Here is a 20,786-nt window from a genome sequence, read left to right on the forward strand (position 1 = left end):
ACTAATATGACTATAATAGTGAATGCTTATACATAAAATGACAAACTAATGCAATACCATATTATTTAACGTATGTCAATATACAATATAAATTATGTGATTTAAAAAAAAAACGGGTGAGTTGAAAATATGGGCGTGGCAGAAATACTAGGTATGTGACTTTTGCTTTCATACAAAACAAGAATCAATCATGGAATTCTGGTTGATCTAAATATAGAATTCCAAGTACGGGTTGTTTGAGTATTTCCACAGAATATAGCACACAACCTGTTACGATCAATAGACGCCAGATTCGGCCGTTTTCGACATGTTCCGTTAAGTTCCCCTACTATATTCGTTCTTGTCGACTTCCAACCATTCTTGCCACGCCTTGTTCACGTACGTTTTTCCAATCAAACCGGTTATATTAAGTACGAAGGTTCTGATGTATACTTTATTACAAAGTAAGGGTGTACTCTGAAAAGCTCCAATACCATTACATCAACGTTGAATCTCGGTGTTTTCCCATTTTATGAATTACGACATACATATAAATTGAAGGTATCTAATGCTTATAATAAAATAAAGAATGAAATTTGTTATACCTGTGTAATAAATTTAAAATAGGTAAAGCAATATTCATATTTCGGAATACGTAAATATATATTTCACTACGATGGAATAGAGGGTTACGTAGTGTTTCCGTAAATCGTAATACTCTAAAACCAGCAGGAACTATGGTTATAAATCGTCGCAGCTGCATCAAATAGTTAGGTACAATGAATGACAGGTAGCAATTGGACAGTTAACGTTGACGATTTTGTTGGAGAATTGTATGGACTGAGAGATACCGTGGAACATTGGAGGGATAGTCAAAAGAAAGAGGGGGCAGAAGTAGGAGAAAGAGGACGGTATCGAAAAATAAAATAAGAGAACTCGTTAGCGAAAGAGGGACAGGAACAGATGCTGGTTCATGAGGGAATGAGAAGAAAAATCATGAAGAGGGGATGAACGGGGGGGAGCGAGGAGGATGACAGAGAGCTTTACAGTGACGTTCGAAATGCGCCTGCGTCGAATGTACTTGCTATGAGCGGATTGGCTCCCTACTCATACTTGAGTGCGCGTTAGGTTGACTTAATTTCAATTCGAGCTCCTTCTCTACTTCCCCCTTCTCTTTTCGTTCAAACATACATCTCGGTTCGGTCCCTTTTGTATTTGTTGGATTTTGCTCGAAGGGCATACGCGATGGCGCAACACGCTTCCCGTGTATATTTTAACTAGGTGTATGCGGCGGAAGTGAACCCTCTGATTTCTGATAAAAACAGATGCAGTAGTGGAAGTAAGAAGATCAACAAGACATCATAAAAAGACAGAGAAACCGAGAGGGGGGGGAAGGGAAGTGGATAAAGGTGGTGATGGTAGTGCAGCGGAGGAGAAGTTAGAGACACGAAGAAACAGAACGTCGAAAAGTGCGGAGAGGAGAAGAGAGGGAAGGCCGGCATTTGCAGTGGTCGGCGCACGCTACCCTGTTCGCGCGCGCGCGCGTCTTTACAAAACAACGTATCTGAACACTGAACCGTCGCTGAACGCGCCTCAACAGTTCGGCACGAATTCACACTGAGTTGATTATCCTGTCCGACGCGCGGGTTTCATCGCGGCGCCGCCATATTGGCGGCTCGATATAACACGTACTAATAATAAGTTCAAATTGGGTACGGTAGACATCGCAGTTGACACGCCGATTTTTATCTCGATTGAATGTTACAACAGAAATGTGCCATAAACAGCGCAGTGATCATGTCAACAATTGGCAGCCATACTTGACTAATAATCCAAGAAACCCGGGAGAAACTTCATCGTCTCACTAACGACAGAACTATATATACGGTTTTTTCTCTCTTTCTAATCCTCGTATGAATCGAATGAGATCGTGACTTAGGTATTCAAATTCGAACATAAATATTACATGCCGACACGGTGTCACGATAGTCACCGATTGTTACACGTAACTCACACCGTTTTTACTTACACTTACACGATTAACGTAATGAAGATTGGCGAATGTCGAAATTTTGCTTCGCGATTGTTTAATTGACCTTGTTTTCATTCAACACGGCTCAATCGTAAACACTAATGACCGTTCTTCCATAAGTTTGGCATTCTTTCGCGGGACTTTGGTTAACTATTTGTTTTTATAGTGATTAAACAAACATTACGCAGAACGTGTGAACTATTAATTGTCACAACGAATCATAAAAAGTGTAAATCGTTATCGGTAAATTTTCCCGCCACATTCGTTAGTGGACAATTGTTCAGATCAAGATAAATTCTCTTGTTAATATCCTCATACAATTTACATTGTTGATAACAATGCCTGTAAGTATTACATAAGAAATAATAAAAATTGTTATTTGTAAAAAAATCATGTGATATTTATGTTGTTCCATGATAAAAAGAAAAATAATAATTTTGTGTACAGATTGGAAATGAACAGTTCTTTGGATCAAGACTTTAAGGGATTTAGATTTACTGACGAAAGGAATAATTGTAAGGGTGATGCAGTCGACAATGTACAAACATTTGGTATGTTCTCTTCTAAAATAATAAGTGTGATATATCATGAGACAAATTATAGACAAGAATCTGACAATGTAACATGCTTAACAGATAATATTAAAACTCAGTGAAACTTATTTTAATTAATCCAATGCAACAATATTAGTGTCTAATTTCTTATTTACTTTTATAAATTTAATACATTGGTATCGTGCAATTCTTATTCTCATTTTCATTAGAAAAAGATGTATGTTACAATGTTTTATGTTTTTATTTTAAGAAACATGATTTAAATACCTTCACTTCTGCATATGCAGGGAATATTTGGAAACCTAAATTAAAAATCAACGAATAAAAATTTATTCAAATTTATTTGTTCATGTACAATATAAACTAACCATCAATTTATGCAATACACATATCTTACAAAAATGCAGTATGTATTAAATACAATATGTGCATTTAACATTTTTAGTAAAAGGTTAGGATTCTGTTGATAATCAGCAGTATGAAAAACTACAAAAATACATAATTCCAACTTACATTTCTATTTCATTTTGACGAAATACATACGAATTCCACGTCTTTCCCTTCATGAAATTTAAATGAAGAAGTTTCTGCCAAGTGTCCTTCCACTTTTTTCAATTTGCTTAATTGAATATGAACAAGTTAGTCGGTTCCTTCGTTCGTATAAGCAATACGAATTACAGTGATCTCGAATCGCGACTGGTAAAAAGCAGTTTATGGATGTTCGCAATGCTGTCGCGTCGAAACGCAATTGATACGAGCGACTTTTCGGCGGGAATTTCGCGATAATACGAAACGAGCCAATGATATTCGTTCTTTAGGCTTTATCGATTGGAGAGTCCTGTTTTCAATTCTCGGCAAAAGCAAGAGCAATTATATCGCTCGCGCTAGGTTGCTGCACAACCATTTTGCATGAACACTTGCTGTTGCTGCATATACATCGGCATCGATTGTTTACATCTGTTGTAACACGGGGAACGCGGTTTGATACATCTAGCAAACCTCCGAAATGAGAAAAGTGCACTGATATTGTTGATGTGTAACGTTCACGAATGTAAAATAGACGACGATATAAGTTTAATGGATTTGACAGAAGATACGAAAGCGCGGTAAATTACCAAGTCGACATTCTTATCCGCGATTTTTCTTGACGAAGTGGTTAGATATTTCATCTTCGCGCTTATTCTTTGTTTTTACATAAAGAAAAACTTTCGCCACAAAATAATAGTGGTATATTGTAAAATTAACGAATGGTGCAGTGTAAAGTTGGAGTTACTTATTGGATATATTTTGTTTCAGATGAGCACGTAAATGGTCAAAGTTCGATATTTACCTTAAGCTCTTCAATACTAAACTGTGAAATTTGTGGCGAACAATTTGTGTCAAAAAAGGAACTACGTTCTCACATATATAGTCACTTGGGAACACCTCGTGTGATTCTCAGAAGGCTCACCAATTTGAAAGCTATAAAGAAGAAGCATAACAATAGCTATTGGCTGGATCCAGAAAAGAAGGGTTCTCTGAAATTAACATTGAAGAAACAAAATTTTACCGACTCCCTAAAACTTACATTGAAAAAATCTTCAGAGTCCGAAGATTTCACAGTTGTAAATAGCAACATTAATCTCAGTACAGAGATTCATCATCAAGGAGACGTGGCTGGGACAAAGGAAAATGATCAAAGACATGACAAAGATACAGAAAGATCAATTGGTCAACCGTTTGAAAACGTGATAGTAGAGCAACAGGTATGTTATAATAGTAGACGAGGAAAATGTTTATTGGTATAATCTTCTAAAAGGTGTTGTTGATAGGATGAATATGGGAACATTAAATTCAATACTGATGACCATAATCCATTGGATGAAAATGATAGACCATCGATTGATGTAAATGAAGGTGATTCAGGTGTAGGGAGTGATATGGCAAATCCATCTGAAAAAGAAGATCAAAACGTAGATGATTTACAAAGTGTAGAGCAGTATGAAAATTCTGAAAAAAGACTCTCTGAGACAGAAGATCATGAAGAGTCAGACGCATTGGAAGCAACATGTCGAGAAACAATTGAAAATCTGAAGAAGCTAGGTGAACAATCTGGGTAAATGTTGTATATATATATAGTATTATGTATTTTACATGAAAAAATATCCTCTAGGTTTATCATAATCTTTTGCTGAACTTTTCAGATCTAGATCTATGAGTCAGTTAATTAACAGTTCAGGAATCGAAGAAGAAGACGAGAGGAAGCATGAATCCAACATGATACACGATTTAGAAGAGAACCCAGCGATCAGTATTATTGCAAAGTCTTCAACATATTCGAATCATTCGACGGATTGTACAACAGTGTGCGAAGATGACGTTAAGCCTGGAGAGACAACAGAAGAAACAACAGGCTTCAATTGGAACCAGTTGTCTACTAATCTGTCCAATAAAAATAGCGAGACTTCCAAAGAAACAGAGGAGCAACCTGAACATGGGGGTGATAATAATATTGAAAATGCTGGGTCCCTCTTACAAAACTTGATAGATCATCAACGACATAATCAAAATAATACATTATCAAATAATCTGCCATCAGAAACAGAATATGTTTCATTGGAAAAGTTGGCTGAAACTGTTAGTACCTGTCGCGTCTGTAACGAGAAGTTTAAAGATATCGCTCATTTAGATGAGCATAGAAGCAAAGCTGGCCACTATCAGTGTAATATTCCAGAATGCAGTAATCTTATTTTCAATTCATTAATGGAAGTTTCCATGCATAAGGCTCAGATGCATGGAACACCTCTTTCTCCGAGTGTGAGCCAGTTGTCACCTCATTTGAATACGAATTCGCCTCACTTGAATCAGAATTCGCCCCATTTGAGCCAAGCTTCTCCGCAATTAAGCACGCATTCACCTCATGCGGTTTCAATGGATTCTCCGAACACACCGACCTCGCAGCAAATAAACAGAAATTCGCCTTTAACGTCTCCTCATCAAACGAATTCCCCTACGTACAATCCAGTACCTAGCACTGGACAACAAATAATACCACCAGTTAATTTCGAGCAATTACCCGGACCCGTTCAACAGTTAGCTCAACAAGTACAACGTATGCCACTTCCGCAAGCGCAAATGCCACCGAGTCTTCCACCAGGTGCAAATACAATGATCCCTGGCCCGAATTACTTCGTACAACCGCCGGGAAGGCCACCACTCTATAGAGTTCCTGGTCCACAGGGCATGCATTATCCTCCTCATATAGCACACTTATATCCGCAGTATGGACCTGGTCCGTATCCACAAATGACTGCACCACCACAAATGCATCCTCAATTGTCGCAACAAATGTCACGTGGAAGGTATCCTACTGTTCCACAAAGTAGTCGGCAAGTACTATTTTCATCTATAAATAGGTTCAGAGTATTCTGTAGAAATTAATCCAATTAAACTTCAACAAAGTCATGCGCTATTCAAACTGACGAGTTTCTGTCAGTTAGAGCAGGGGTCGGCAAACTACGGTCCGCCTCCTCTTTTTGTACGGCCCGCGAGGTAAGAATAGATTTTAGAATTTCAAATTTTTAAAAATTTCAAAGTACGCACTATAACGGGTGCTTAGCTATAACGCTCTTAGTGGCTAAAGTATTTACTATTTGGCCCTTTAGAAAAAAAGTTTATCGACCCCTGAGTTAGAGTCATTGCGAATAAAACTGAGTAACGAGATGAACAAACAATATAGTAGAGAATTAACTCAATTTCCTTGATTAGTCAAAACTCGTGAATGTAGGTGTAATTTATACATATTATCGTTGACTTTTTTTTGTAGAGAAACTATTGTGGTATCATGAGGATTCTGGGAATGAAAGATTGAATGAAGTTTCACAGCTCGTGTGATTGATAGTGCGATTGACAGAGCGTTTGGAATGGTGCTAAAGTGGCTCGAGTGAATGTTTACTTCTTAGAATTTCGTAGCCGATAATCGAAACTAAACATCCGCTCGAGCCACTTTCGCACCGTTCCAAATACTCTGTCGACTGCACTAACCCAAGCTGTCAAAGTTCATTCAATCTTTCATTCCCAGAATCTTCATGATACGACACTATTATGTAGTTTAATTCTGGTCTACATATTTATAGGGCACCACGTGCTCCACAGACTGGCCCAAGTCCGCGGCAACGTATGAAACGTCCTATACAACAACCGATGCAGGTACAACAGCAGAATAATTCTGCTATAAAACAACGACGAATGGATGTTCTGTTGCCAGATAGAAACGAAGACGCGGACTGTCACGTTATTGCGCAACAGAAGCGAAATGACGGTCTGCCCGTTATACAAAACGTTCAGGGTGCTACCACGCAACAGAGTAGAAATGATTCTACCATACACCTTACGGATTCTATAACACTTAGCGTACGACAACCAGGTAATTCTGTTATGCGTTTATGTATATATTTTTTCAATTTACATCACGCTTCATGTGTATATACTGGCTTTTTTTTATCTGTTGAAACCTCTTCTAAGAATTAGTTTTATTATTTCTATACAGTCGTTTTTCATTTCGTATTGATTTTTTTGCTTGTCCGCCTGTCTGTTTAGTTGAATTTATTTCGAAAGTGAATGCACAATAAAAGACATTTCAAGTAACTATTCATGGAAGAGGTCTACTACAGGAATAAAACAATGTATCTTACTAATCTAAAGGTTCCGCTCCAGCTCAAGTGCAGAACACTTCAGGTAGCGGTGGCAAGAAGTCCGATGCAAAAGCTGTGGCTAATGTTCTGGCAGCCAGAGGTATTACTGTTACTCCAGCTGCAAATAAAAATAAGACAAGCGAACAAAACAAACAGCAACAGATACCTTCACAGCAACAAAGGACTATGCCTTCACAGCAGCCTTTAAATGTTACAGCGCTCACTCTGAATTCTGCTATTTCTATCATACCAGCTAGTTCGCAAAAAAAGCAACAGGAACAGGGCCAGTTTGCTGTTCCCCAGAATAAACAGAATAAAACGGCGGTAAATGAAGTGGAAAGACCACCGCGACCCCCTACTGTCGACTTAACACAAGACGGTCCACCGCAATTGCCAGTGGTTAGACGCGGAAGACCACCACGGTAAGATGTACTAAAGAAAGAATTTAGCTGCCCTTCCATATTGACAATCATTGAAAAATGACGATCATTATACACTATTACAGAGCGATGCTTACCTGTCAAGTGTGCGACAAAAATTTCCAGAACCAGGAAATATTGACGCAACATATGGCTACACACCGTGCACCAAGCAAGTTACTTCACAAGTAAGTTCATCGAAAGAGGGGTCCTTACTCTGATAATTAGAGCACTAACAAGGAATAATCTTTGTTTGCTAGGTGTAATCTTTGTCCTGCTCAATATCCAACAGCTCAGGCACTGATAACGCATAAACAAGCGTATCATAAGGAAGTCGATACCGTTGCACAAAACGGCGGTGCAGAACTGGCATTACCAGTTGTCGATTTGAAATCCCCTCATGTGTTGAGTCGTTTGTCGAACCTCGGTATACAAAGTTATATACCGTTGTCGCAGCTTAGCGCCCAAACTGGCGGCTACTTCGGATTGCCCATAATCACGATAGATGGTGCAAGAAATCCTAATACTTGTAATTTAGGCGTGCTTGGTGCTACATCTATTCTAAGTCTGGGCCCTCTTAAACATTTGTCAAACAGGTAACTGTGGACGATTCTGCGGTTGGCCTACGTTTCATGCAATCCTATTAGTATCACCGATCTTTTCGTTGCCAGGTATTTCTTTCTACCAGTATCACTGTATTGTCTGATTGTTACGACAGGTTCTTCCTTGAATTAGACGCTGTAAATGACACGAATTTACGTAGAAAACGATTTTGTTTCTTTTTTTTTGTTTTCATGATTTTGGACGGCTTTACTATATTTTTTTCTGTTCCGTTTATCTAACTATTATTAGTTTATAATAGTCTTAAAGCAATACAGTATTTGTAATGAGGGTTAAAGAGGTGTTCGCGTTATTTTAGAATAATAGAGAACAAGATTTGAGATATACGATCGTAAGAATATTTTTTTTAATAAAGACATTGAATAAAAAAATCTAATCGAACCGTATTCTTGAGAAGTAACTCTTTGAAAATGTACGGCACAGGTAAACTGTCGTTCCATGAAATAGTACCATGTTCTCGCTGACATAATAAAAAATTATACTTTGAACGTTCCATTATACCATATACGAAACAGATACTGTCCTGTCGTGCACGATATTAAAGGAAAGATTTTATTGATTTTTACACACCGGAAAAGCACGATACTTTTGAATGAATGTATTGCGTGATACATTCTTTCAAATCTGATATTGGGAACACTAAATGTGTACACGTGAATATACGTACCGCAATGAGAGTTACTAAAGTACCTAATAGGTAGATTCGTTCAGCTAAGGAAAGAGAAAAAAATCGGATATAACTTACTTACCCTGGATACTTTAAAAGATTCTCCGAACAGTAAATCATATTATTATTATGCAGTGTTATTAAATCACGTCCGTTTTTTGAATGAAAGATATAATTTATATACGATGAAACGTGCAGTGATAATTAAGGTAAAGAAATAATTATTTTATCAAATGGTTTTGGTTTATAATTCAACAATAAATTACTGAGGCGCACTACTGACTGTAAATATATTTTGTAAGAAGGAGAAAGAATAGATCGAAGCATATGCTCGTTTATACATGAAATGTCTTTAAAAAAAAATGATAATTCTGTAAGTGATACTTAAAACAGCCAATATTAAGTATAATTCTCATTGATATCATACACATCTTTATTTATTATCATTCCTGTTGAAACAATGCTGTCTGTAAATAACTATCACTCTTTGTGTACTGTGTACATTTTAAAGTAAGCAATCCGTTCCGTTTAAATTATAGAGTATAAAAGAAACGGTTACTAAACGCGCAAGAACTGATTTAAAATAACAACATTGTATATATTTGTATGATAATAAAAGAGAACAATGAATTATATGACAATTTCAGTGAAATCCAGTTAGTTATGCAGCTAATACATAGGGCATTATATTGTTCTTCGTTTACGGTAAATTCTGTAAGTTTGAAAAGCTTTATTATTGAATATTAAGAATATTAACTTTAGGAGTTGATTTGTTTGTTAGTTTTTTGAAGAAAATGGTTTTAAGGGAACTAATCATGAAAATCTTGGAAATATTGTGGTAATTCTTTAAACAAAAAGAATGAAATAAATCTTTGAAACGTTTGATATTAATGATTCAATATATTTCCTCTCCAACTTAATTTTAACCTGCAAATTTAAAAGTTTTAACTTTTGTTTCTCCACCTTCGGTAGTTGCCACTTCAGCGCGGGACTTTGCAAGAGTACATGCTCTAGGAGTTTACTGATTATGAGATAAATGTAATTACACTTTTATTCATATAATATTGTAATTCTACCGGTTTATACAGACGTTAGTATGAACTCTAATGGTAATTTCGATGAATGATTTCATACTTTCTCAGTTCAAGTGTTTTAAATATTCGAAATTGATGTATGAGATTCAAGTTACTGACAAATACACGTGTACGTTAGCATGTAAATTCGAGGCGTCCAATTGGTGCTCACGAGCAAGTATTCCCCTCCGGAGTTACCCTCACTATGGGACTCAGCTGTCCCGCGTGCTCCCGTATCTCATGCGTCGTCAAGTCGCGGTTCGAGCGTGTCTTGAATGTGTTTGAATTGTTTGAACGTGTCAGCCAGCTAGAGCCTCATAGTGGGGGTAACTTCGGCGGGGAATAGTCGTTTGTGAGCGCCAGTTGGGCATCTCTAAATTGTAAATATACGCACGCGCGAATGCAATTCATATTTAGCAATATTTAGAGGGTGTCCTGTCACTGAACTTACAGACAGCACCCAAAAGATATAATTCAGATTATCTTGTTTCATTCAATTCATACTCATTACTACTGAGTTTTTTATTGTAAATGTCTCGGCAGACTTCGTATTCATTTGCAAGTAAACGATTCTACATGGCGTTCTAACCTTCCCTCGGATTTATTTATCATCAATTTTATGGTTCATCTTCTTATTCTATATACAGTCTAATCTCATATTTGTATCGTTATTATCAACATTGTGTGTCATTATTGCAGATACTTCATTTGCATTAGTTCGAAGAATTCGGTATGAGTGCTACTTTAAGTTCAAAGGCTGAGCACTATTTTTATAGTATAAACTCTTTGGCCCGAAGAATAGGGGAAGATATTACAGCAACAAAGGAAGCCTACGAGGGTTTATGGAACACTTTAAGCACAGCAGAACGTAATCAAGCAATCAATGAAACCATTATTCAGCCAGAAGTAGCATTGAAGTATACTTTGAAGAAAGTTGAATTTACTAAAGAGTTGCCAGAATGGTATCCAAAGTTACGCATTCAGACTGGCATGAAATATGTAATTGACGAGACCGGTTCAGTAAGTACAACATTATTTTTATAATAATAGGTGCCATTTGTAATACATTGAATTTGGAATAACATAATATTGTACCGATTGAAATTCCTTTAGCTAACGAAAAATACTAATTTCAATTTGTTTAGCTAAATGGAATTTGTGTTATTCTAATATTATAGACATTACGATGGAGGGATGAACATTCAGCTCCATTTTCATTTATGACTCAATCTCAAATGAATCTGAGTATAATAGATTCTACCGAAGATGCAAAGTTTAAGTTAGTAAGGGCTCAATTTGGAGACTCACCACATTTCTCGAGCCCATCAAAATCACAGAGAAACAATACAAACTCAATTAACGATACTTATGCTTCACATCCAGTTAGTTGCTTTCAGACTGATTGTTACACAAATAGTATTTATGAGGATGAACAGTGCAGTAGCTTATTGAAAAGCAGTGGTGACAGTGATCATTCTGAAAGTATATTTGCTAAATTAATGAACAAAACTGCGTTATTGAAGTTACAAAATAGTATAGATGATGATATGGAGAGTTTAGTCAGGGAGAGGGACTCAGACACTGATAAGAGTCAGTCAAATACATTAGTTGTAATGTCACGCACAAAATCCAGTGATATTAATGAGTCGACAGCATTGTTAGAGACACCTAGTTCTTACAGCAGCTTCCAATCTTCTCAACTTAATCAGGACGATGAGGAAAGAGCTATACCAAAGACTGGTTTTGAATTTCTTGATAACTGGTAGATGAGTATTCGATTTAATCTGCTTCAATTAAACTTAGTATCACAGTTATCATTATAAGATTGTGTTAGTAAGTGTTTTTATAACTTTAGTTCCTAAACGAATAATGTTATGGCAGTGCAGATTAATATTGCTTAATATATCAAATTTGTTTCTTAAGGTATACATTCAGCACCTATATGAACAACATTAGTTACGATCTCAAATCATAGTTCTATACAATAATTCTGCTATGAAAAGTGTGCTAGTTAGAGTATAAGTATAATATTAGAAACAAATAATAATCAGGGGTAAAAAATATGCATATCGAATTTAATAAAGTATATGCAAACTCTTTGTTGCCGTAATGTAAAAAAATTTTTATAAAGACATTATACATAATTTTTTTTATAAATATTGTTAAAATAATTAGAAATATGACAACAGTACTGTTTTTTTTATAAGTATTTAATGTTTTGACAGTTGTTTTACAAATGCTTTTTTATTTAAGCAACAGTTTTGCAAGTTTCTTCCCAAGACAATTATTAATTATCACCATTTAGTAATCTCTCAGATATGACAAAAAGTATTCAACCAAGACTGAAGAGGCTATTTCATTTAATTTTATATAATTCATTACCAATGTAGTTCTTGAACAAACAATAGTGATAAGTTTTATACAAAACAATTATTAATACAGTAATCTGTATAGAATAACATTGCTAATTTCTGGGTGCATTATAATAATTGTGAATTCCTAGTATACATACACTTGCCGTTCTATGAATTATGAATGAACAAAAAAATGTAACATTGTAGTGTAAGAATGTGTATGTTGCTTGTGTGGAATGGATTGCGTCTGTCTACGTTTGATAATGTCTGTCGAGTCATTGTTAGTAAAAAAAAAACGCGTATATATTTATATATATATACATGGTACAGTATTGAAGCATTTATTATCGTATTGAAATACATGAACTCATGTATCGCAGTTGCATTTTTCAATGAACACAGATCCATTGCTTATTCCAATGTCCAGTCCATTCTCGGTGGTCCTTTGAAAGTCCAGCTTTTAAGTAGTCCAAAACCCGGAAAGCCATACTAACATTAACGAAAACCAGAAGTATTGAAAGAAAGTGTTTTAACATATCCGATTTTTTAGAGAATATTTAAACACACCTTCTGTTCTAGGCGATTGAATAATAGTTATATTTTCGTCACCGCCGCCAATTTTCCCAATCTTCGAGTTGTTGTAATAGCCGAAGATGTTTCTGTTTGCCTGGGCGATACAATAGAACTCTTCCAGGTCGGTTGTTCTCGTCAACTTGGCTTCTGATTCTTTCTCATAGGGTGACACCAGTATCAGACGCCTTTTTGACGAGGCTCGTACTGAAACTGGAACGTTTCTTTCACGGTTCTTATTACAGACAAACCGGTAACATTCTTTTCAACGGATATTCATAAACTGTAATAATTGTTCGTTGAATCACGCATAGGATGGGACATGCAATAATATCATTCGAAAAATTGTCTCTTTAATGTTCAGTGAACTTTGTTGCATAGGAAAATATTTTACGGTCGTACTGGTACAAGAAACATGTTGTTCGATTCAATGCCTGAAATACGTGAAATTTCTTGTAAAAAAGATACAATTGTATCCCACACTATGCGAGAATTTCCGAAAATGTGGCATGGTAATATTTACCATTTCTGTTGATCCTATCACCTGATGCACCCTTAGATGTGTTTTTCGATCCGTAAGAGATTTTTTGGGACAGCGTGGTCAGACTTTTCGAAACGATGGCCGATCGAGCGTACTTATCGGTCGGGGTTCGTCCGGGCGTTCCCGTTTCGCTTCTATTATCAGTCTGCGCGAAATTAACTTGCTGTTGTGGAAATGTATCTAGGAAATTTATTAAGGATCATTGAGTTCGTTCCACTGTTAAATTTCTACGAATTGTGATTGATCACAGAAGAAACCAAATATACAGAGCGCCTCTTAAAATGTACCCAGAATATTTCAGATTGGGTATATTCATTGAGTCCCAAAAAAGAAGTATGTATTAGTGAACATAGACAACACTTTGTTTACTGCAAATTAAGTGTTCCAACGTTTTCGAATAGTCTCGTACAAAAAAACAGTCTTTTTCTGAAATTATATGACGCCTAATGACTTCTAAGTCCCTCCGACCCCGTGACGCAAAGAACGCGTTAAGCTCAACGAGCATTACATGACCTATCAAATCCGATCACCACTCGAGAACATAAACTTTTGGCGTTGAACGAAAGTAAGTTTATAACTGACGATAATAGCGGTGAACCTTTTTTCACCTTTTTCGTCGACGTTCACGGGGCTGCATCTCCCGAAACCGGAACACTTTCGCCCGTCCAAGCAGTTCGCGTCCTTGGAGGCTCTCGTGGGATCCGTTTCGATGTCTTTGTCGGCCGGCGGCGGTACTCGCGAAACCGTGGACTCTTCTGGCGCGTTTCCGCTGCATCTGTATTGTTCCATCGCCTGACGCTCAAGCTCCTACATTGAAATTGCCCTCCCCCATTTGTTAATACAACAGCCCGCAAAAACGGTCTTCGATACGAGAAATCGCCTAAGGTAAAGAGATAACATCGTACTTGGTATTTGAGCGCGAGAGACTCTTCCGAGGTCCTGTACTGTTCCATCGCTTGTTGCTCCAGTTCGTCGAACCTGATCGTCAGAAACACAACAGCCATATGTAATTATTTTTAGAGGTTGAACAAAATCATCGACGTTGCTTCGTCTCGCGACTTAAACGAATTCCAAATTAAAAAAAATGATGACTTAAACCACCCTGAATTCCACGTGGACTACATCATATCCCATATTGAACAAAATCCCAGAGATCGAGGGAAAAGAGTCATCGATTTGGGGTGTAACGACCCTATTACCTTTTCTCGAACACGTTCTCCAACATGGCGTGATTCACGGCGGTGTTCGCCAGAACGTCCCTGTACAGTCTTCGTCTGCTTCGAGTCTCGTTTCTCTCCCTCTCGTTGGTCGTTCTTGTGCATGTTGTCCCTTGAATTCCTGCCGCTTCCGGTTTTGAACGGTCCCCATTTTTCGAACTGTTGTCCTTCTCCCGTCTGGAAGTACTCCCGGCAGCTTTTCTGTCGGCCTCTGTCTCCGTGCACCGTGGCTCGGTCGGTAAAAGCGTACTCTTCGCTGCATGTTCTTTCGTTCTCGGCGGGTAACTCTTGTCCAACCACTGAAGCACTTCCGAGTCTGATCTGCCGCCACGATTCTTCGTCTCTGTGACGTACGTGGTGGGTCGTTGCTGTTGGGCACCTGATTGTTTCGCGAGGCCACGGTGCGTCTTCATCGCGTTCTTCGTCAACAATATCAGATTCTTAAAGTCGACACCCTGATTCTTTCGTTTCTGCCCGGCCGCGGTCTCGTGATACAGCTCGATCGGGTGCTGGTAAACCGGTATCGGTATCGGGCTCGATTGCAAAAACTTCTCCTGAACCTGCAGGGGATGATGGGTGATCGTAGCCCGCAATGGCTGCACCGTCGCGCACATCGACGCGGCGGCGGATGAGGCGGATTGTATTTGAATCGGCGCCGACGGCGGCGGGATCCTTTGGTACCATTGTTGCGGTGGCCGCACGAACGTGGCGGTCTCTGTGGCCGGCAGCAGGGGTATTCCCGCGCTCTGAAATTCCGAATTTTTCCGATCTCACGTTCACCGTATCCACGAGGCAACACAAGATTCGTTGGTCATCTACCGTACGAATATACAGTCTTCTGTCAATTATTGTCTAACTGGTCTACTGATAACCCTCGTATTTGTTGTCGAGGCTCGGACTTTGGGAAAAAAACGAATTTACGAGAGTCTGAAACATTTCTCCCTGTTCGAAGTTTGTCGCGACGCGGACGCGAGTTCTGGACAATAATCGACGGAAGTCTGTTTTATTTTATAGGGGATAGGTGCCTGTATGAAGTGTTTCCCTATTTTCCTGTATACCTCGAAAAGTGTAGTATATATAAACGAGACTGTTAGTATAAAAATATAATGACTCTATATGCTTCATAAAACCGCGCAATGGGAATCGTTGAAAATTCGTTGTTTAAAGAAATTTTCAACAATTTGGTTGCACACTTTTGTAAAGCATAAAAAGTCATGTTTTCGTTCTAACCAGTTTTTGGATATCTACTCCAGACTGCAGATTTTTATGGATAAAAACAAAAGTAGGAGTTTCATTTTTCCTGTAAGTATATTGGGTTCAGGAGAAAATAGAAAATTCGTTGCAGCTGATGAAAGTTTTGTGCGTCGTTGTTGAAGACGGCTTAAAGGCGCCTTAGACCTAAAATAGGCGTCCTCAAGGCGTCATGTGCTATCTGGCTATAAATGCATAAACATCCACAGTCCAACTGTATAGCTTTCAAGATATTTGCATCGCGAACCTGGTATATAGTCCCGGCGTGCTCGTGTGTTCTGTTGTAAGGGAACAATTCGTTCTGATAGCTCGTCTCGTTCAGCGACGGGAAATATTGTACTCGATTGTTCGGTTCCTTGGCGGTGTTGTATCGCGTCATCGGGATCTTCGGGAAGAATTCCGGCACTTCCGGGCTTAGTACCGGCGGTGGCGGTGGCGCTGGCGTTAGGTGTTTCCTCGTCATCCCATATGTCTCTGTTCTCGCTGTTTGGTACTCCGCCCTGAGCACCAAAGGTCGATACTGAAACGCGTAATAGAACTGCTGTTGTCGCTCTTTCCCCTGACAATTCTGCTCCCGGGCATTAACAACAGCGGCGGCTGTCTGCTGATGCGACTGATTTTGCAATTGCAAAGAACGAGTCCTCTGCTGACAAACGAATTGCTGACGCCCGTTCCCCGGCGGTCTCCACAGACAGCGAACCGCCTCGCTGGTTACGCGTACGTGAAGCTGCATCTCCATGGGATTCTCGATGGTGTATCGTTGGTACTCGTAACAGTCGTCTGACTTCTGGCTGGGATCCGACTCTTCGAAGATTAATAATCGTTTCGTTACAGAAAGCGGTTCCGATAGATTACGTATTGTTAGATATTATAGTGAGAGCCTCGCGATTATCTGAACGAATGAGGCGGATACAAGGGTTTGGATAAAGGAATGTTTTGGATAATAGAATAATTCTGACAATAAAGTTCATTTTGTTGAAATTTTTATGGATCCCATGTGGGATGTTGTATTACAGAAATTTCCCGATAACGAGGGTTACTTGTGTAGAGTTCGATCGAAAATGAAGAAAGTATAGATCAATACTTATTAACCCTTTGCACTCCAATGGGGTTCCTACAGCAACATACATCACCGTAAATTCTATTTATTATTGATTCAATACAAATTAAATTAACGAACAAAATTTCATTTATAACCACTTGTATATCTTTATTTGAAATGCAGAACTTTTCTTACAGAAGCAGAACGGTAGAATGATTCAGTTAGCATCAAAGAGTCTCGGAGTGCAAAGGGTTAAGTATTTCCAACAGGAGACGGCATCTGTTGTTGGGGGGCCCCATTCGGTTCGAATAACAGAGCGTTTGGATGTTAAGAGTATTTGGATAACGAGTGTTCGGATACAGAAGGCTCTATTGGAGTTATATAAAACAGCTTGTAGATTTTATGGACTTATGCAGACTTTTCGGTTGCGAAACACGTGAGACGCGAGATCGAAAGAGGAGAACGTGCGTCGAGTAGCGCGTGTAATTTGTTTCCATTTTTTGGCTGGATAACATCTTTGATCGGTAATAATATAGTATGGAAATCAGAATTTGCATAAATAACCACAGCTTTCTCGTCATAAAGAATAAACGAATATCGAGCCAGCCGAGGACCGTCTTAAAAGCAACCATGAAAGGCATCCATGCTTGGGATTCCGATATGGCCGCCATTTTCTCTTACGCAACGCCCCAAGCCGCGCCGTAGATGCAATTCCCGCGTTCCTTGCGGTAGGTACATATAAATTTACGTTCCTGATGTCATTTCAATCATTGCATCGTAAAGATAATACTCTCTCGAAATATAAATAGTATATAATCTGAATAAATGTATCCATTAGAATCCAAAAAAACGCTACCAGTCTTTAGTATATCAGTCCTATAATTTTAATATAACGATTTATGGGTTAATCATTACCGATCGGATTCGCCGAATCCTTCGCTGTACGTGATTGCTCGTTTCTCGTCTCGTGACCGGTTCCGATTCTTTTTTCGGTCGGGCTCCGTTTCTGCGTTGTCCCTCGTCTACCATGACCGGGCTGCTCCTCGCGATCGGACTTGTAACCGCGTCCGATCTTGGACGTGTAGTCCGGTTCCCTTATCGTCGAGCTTCTAAACAACACCAGAATATCCCGAATGGCACGGTTAATACTTCTACCGTGTCGATATAAAACGATCCCGATCGGTCGACGTTCACGGAAGCTAACAATTCACGATTCGTCCGGGCGCAGCTCGATGTTAACCAGGCGAATAACTTCTCGACGTCCGGCAACATCCATGGCTCGGTGACTTCCGTCCAACGGAAGCTCGGCAACGGCGGTACATTAGTGGGCGCGACATTTTCACGTGTTTTGTAAACGGTTTCACGGTCCTCGTTGTATTCGTGATCGGCGTACGCGGCCAAACGGGATTCCGGGATCACGTCGTGAACACGCTTCGGTTGTGGATCACCTGTCCTTGTTGTTGTCGTTATCGTCGTCGTCGTTGTCGTTGTCTCTTTGTATTTTGCTGTCAGCTTGCAATACTGGAAACGGAATTCTGAATACGGTGCTGTGAAACAGTGCGATCTTTAAACGAGGATGTATCGCGGTTGTTCTCTAACCCTACATTTTTATTTGAATTATAATAACTTATTATTCAACAAATACATTCGATCAAACGACGTAAATTGGTTATAGAGGACGAGTTATAGTAGTGGTCCATTACGGCCGAGATGGTAAAAATTCGAAAGAGTATCGTACTGAAATATGGGAACCCAGATAGCACACAGACGGCTTAATGACGGGTTAAAGGCGTCTCAGATCCCAAATAGCCGTAAAATGGGCGTTTTCAAGGCGTCATGTGCTATCTGGGAAGGGGATCGCCGTTCGATTTTTCGATCGTTCGTGTATGGTGAAATATCAATTGCGTTTTTTACCTGATGCCACAAAGATCGATTCAACTTTCGAAACGGATCCTCCTTGTCGAAGGTCCAGGCTTTGTCGGCAATTAGGCTAATGTTCGCATAGGCGCTGTTCAAAAGCTCTTCGTCGTATGACGGGAATGATGATATCATTATCCGAACATGCTAACCGATCGTAAATTCGTAATTTAGTAATCAATTAGAGTGTAGATTTCAATGATTTCTCCCGTTGTTCGTCAGCCCCTGTCGCGAATGTATATTGTCACCGACGAGTAAGGAATATTACTTTCGTTATCGATGAAAAATGAATCGGTGTCTGCGATCGGACGGGTCATTTAATTGACGGCTCGTCGATTTCCTTCGGACAAAATATCGAATCGATAGGAAGAATCGAAGGCGCGTTCAGGCCGGAGCACGAGCTCGTTATTCCACGGAGAATATTTTAGCTGGATTATTAATCGATCCGAAATTATCCTTGTGATTCTGTATTAATCAACGATTACGTACTTATCTTTTACGCGGTGTTATTCGATCGCTGGTACGATTATTTGTCGTGTGTTGTTCATATAAATTTCACGTTATTAGACTCGGTTCACGGCGTGAAGGCAATCGAAGATCGATGTGTCGTTCCTACCTAAGAAATCGGCGAAATATTTCACTCAAGAATTTAAATATACAGGGTATCTTATCTTCAAATATCTTTTACATATTATTGTGAAAACGCAAAAACTATTTTATACGTAATTTGAATGGTATTACGTGGTTAGTATCCTGTAGGCGTTGTTTTTTTCTGGAAGTTTTCAAGGTCATCGATGTTTTTTTCCAAATACATACTTATTTCTTCCTTTTGTATCTCGTAGTTTGTGAAAAATTACATCCAGATATATACTATGATATGACCTTCAAATGACCTGTAGTTATTTGAAGGAAAAAATATCGTTGACCATGAAAACTTGAAGAAAAAAAACAATGCCTGCAGGATACCGACCACTTAATACCATTCAAATTACGTGTAAAATATTTTTTACGTTTTCACAATTAAAAAAGATACTCGGAGGTTCACGCTTAAAGGAAACACCCTTTATATGTATCCAGTGTACGAGATGAGAATCTGTTTAAAAATTACATAATGATCATAACGATAAAATGACAGGGGACTGGGTGGGAAGCAAACAAGATCCGTGAATTAATTTTCTTACAAATGTCTTGTTTATTACAAATACGTTGATAAAGTCGTACACGCGGCTCATTCACACATTTTGTACAGATCAGGCGTACGTAAATATATTTACAACAAAAATAAAAACGGGTTTCGCGTAATTTACAAAGAAAATTTCGGCTGATCGACGGCGAAGAAAAAGCTAAAGTCTCCTACGGGATAGCACTTCGAGAACGCGAATGAAGTCAGTCTGCACGTGCGCTCCGTTCAACGTTTTCGATCTCCATTTTACCGAACGAAGAACAAAAAAGAAACGATGGGAAAACTCCCCGCGATTTCGGGTGGACTCGATGGAGAACGTTGAACCAAGGGGTAAGGTAAATGTACCAATGAATGAGCATTTAAGAGATTTTGCAACTATATAAAGACAAATTTTAAATGGTAATGATATTAATAAATATTTGGCACATGAAAATACGCTTTTTTAATATCTCTACCTTTTTGTGACGTATAGATTTCAATTTGGAAAATTGGAGAAATGTAATCGTCTAAATTAAAAAGAAAAAAGTACATATTTCATCGGTAAATGAACAATATTTTAAGTAAATAACCACTTTAACCTTGTGGCGCGAAAAATTGTTTGAATATGAAACAAAGAAATGGAAAAAGTCAATATTTAACCATTTACTGATTTTAAAACTTAATTTACTGGTTTATGTTCATTCACTGGTACAT

The 20,786-nt window shown here is 38.5% G+C and overlaps 3 protein-coding genes across 5 annotated transcripts; 2 read left to right on the top strand and 1 right to left on the bottom strand.

Annotated features, from left to right (window-relative positions):
- Window positions 1-1,149: 1,149 nt before the first annotated feature.
- On the top strand, window positions 1,150-8,460 carry LOC107191034. Of its 3 annotated transcripts, XM_015579979.1 has the most exons (10): window positions 1,150-2,355; window positions 2,459-2,562; window positions 3,862-4,310; window positions 4,377-4,660; window positions 4,749-5,933; window positions 6,681-6,970; window positions 7,249-7,338; window positions 7,456-7,660; window positions 7,744-7,845; window positions 7,918-8,460. In XM_015579979.1, the coding sequence occupies exons 2-10, from the start codon at window positions 2,466-2,468 to the stop codon at window positions 8,255-8,257; spliced, it is 3,042 nt and encodes a 1,013-aa protein (XP_015435465.1). In that variant the 5' UTR covers window positions 1,150-2,355; window positions 2,459-2,465; the 3' UTR covers window positions 8,258-8,460. The 3 variants fall into 3 exon arrangements, with proteins under 3 accessions (XP_015435465.1, XP_015435462.1, XP_015435463.1); XM_015579976.1 differs by having other exon boundaries at window positions 7,249-7,660; XM_015579977.1 differs by having other exon boundaries at window positions 7,261-7,660.
- A 2,098-nt stretch (window positions 8,461-10,558) lies between these two features.
- Window positions 10,559-11,784, top strand: LOC107190928 (uncharacterized protein C1orf198 homolog). The gene is made up of 3 exons (XM_015579832.1): window positions 10,559-10,640; window positions 10,718-11,038; window positions 11,197-11,784. The coding sequence occupies exons 2-3, from the start codon at window positions 10,751-10,753 to the stop codon at window positions 11,782-11,784; spliced, it is 876 nt and encodes a 291-aa protein (XP_015435318.1). The 5' UTR covers window positions 10,559-10,640; window positions 10,718-10,750.
- A 1,048-nt stretch (window positions 11,785-12,832) lies between these two features.
- LOC107190927 lies at window positions 12,833-15,113 on the bottom strand. The gene is made up of 6 exons (XM_015579831.1): window positions 14,683-15,113; window positions 14,389-14,461; window positions 14,092-14,290; window positions 13,466-13,663; window positions 12,940-13,155; window positions 12,833-12,861 (listed from the first exon to the last, which is right to left on the bottom strand). Exons 1-6 carry the CDS (start codon window positions 15,111-15,113, stop codon window positions 12,833-12,835), a joined length of 1,146 nt encoding a protein of 381 aa, XP_015435317.1.
- Window positions 15,114-20,786: the final 5,673 nt, after the last annotated feature.

The sequence above is a fragment of the Dufourea novaeangliae genome, unplaced genomic scaffold (genome assembly GCF_001272555.1).
Source record: "Dufourea novaeangliae isolate 0120121106 unplaced genomic scaffold, ASM127255v1 scaffold208, whole genome shotgun sequence".
Taxonomy (NCBI): Eukaryota; Metazoa; Arthropoda; class Insecta; order Hymenoptera; family Halictidae; genus Dufourea; species Dufourea novaeangliae.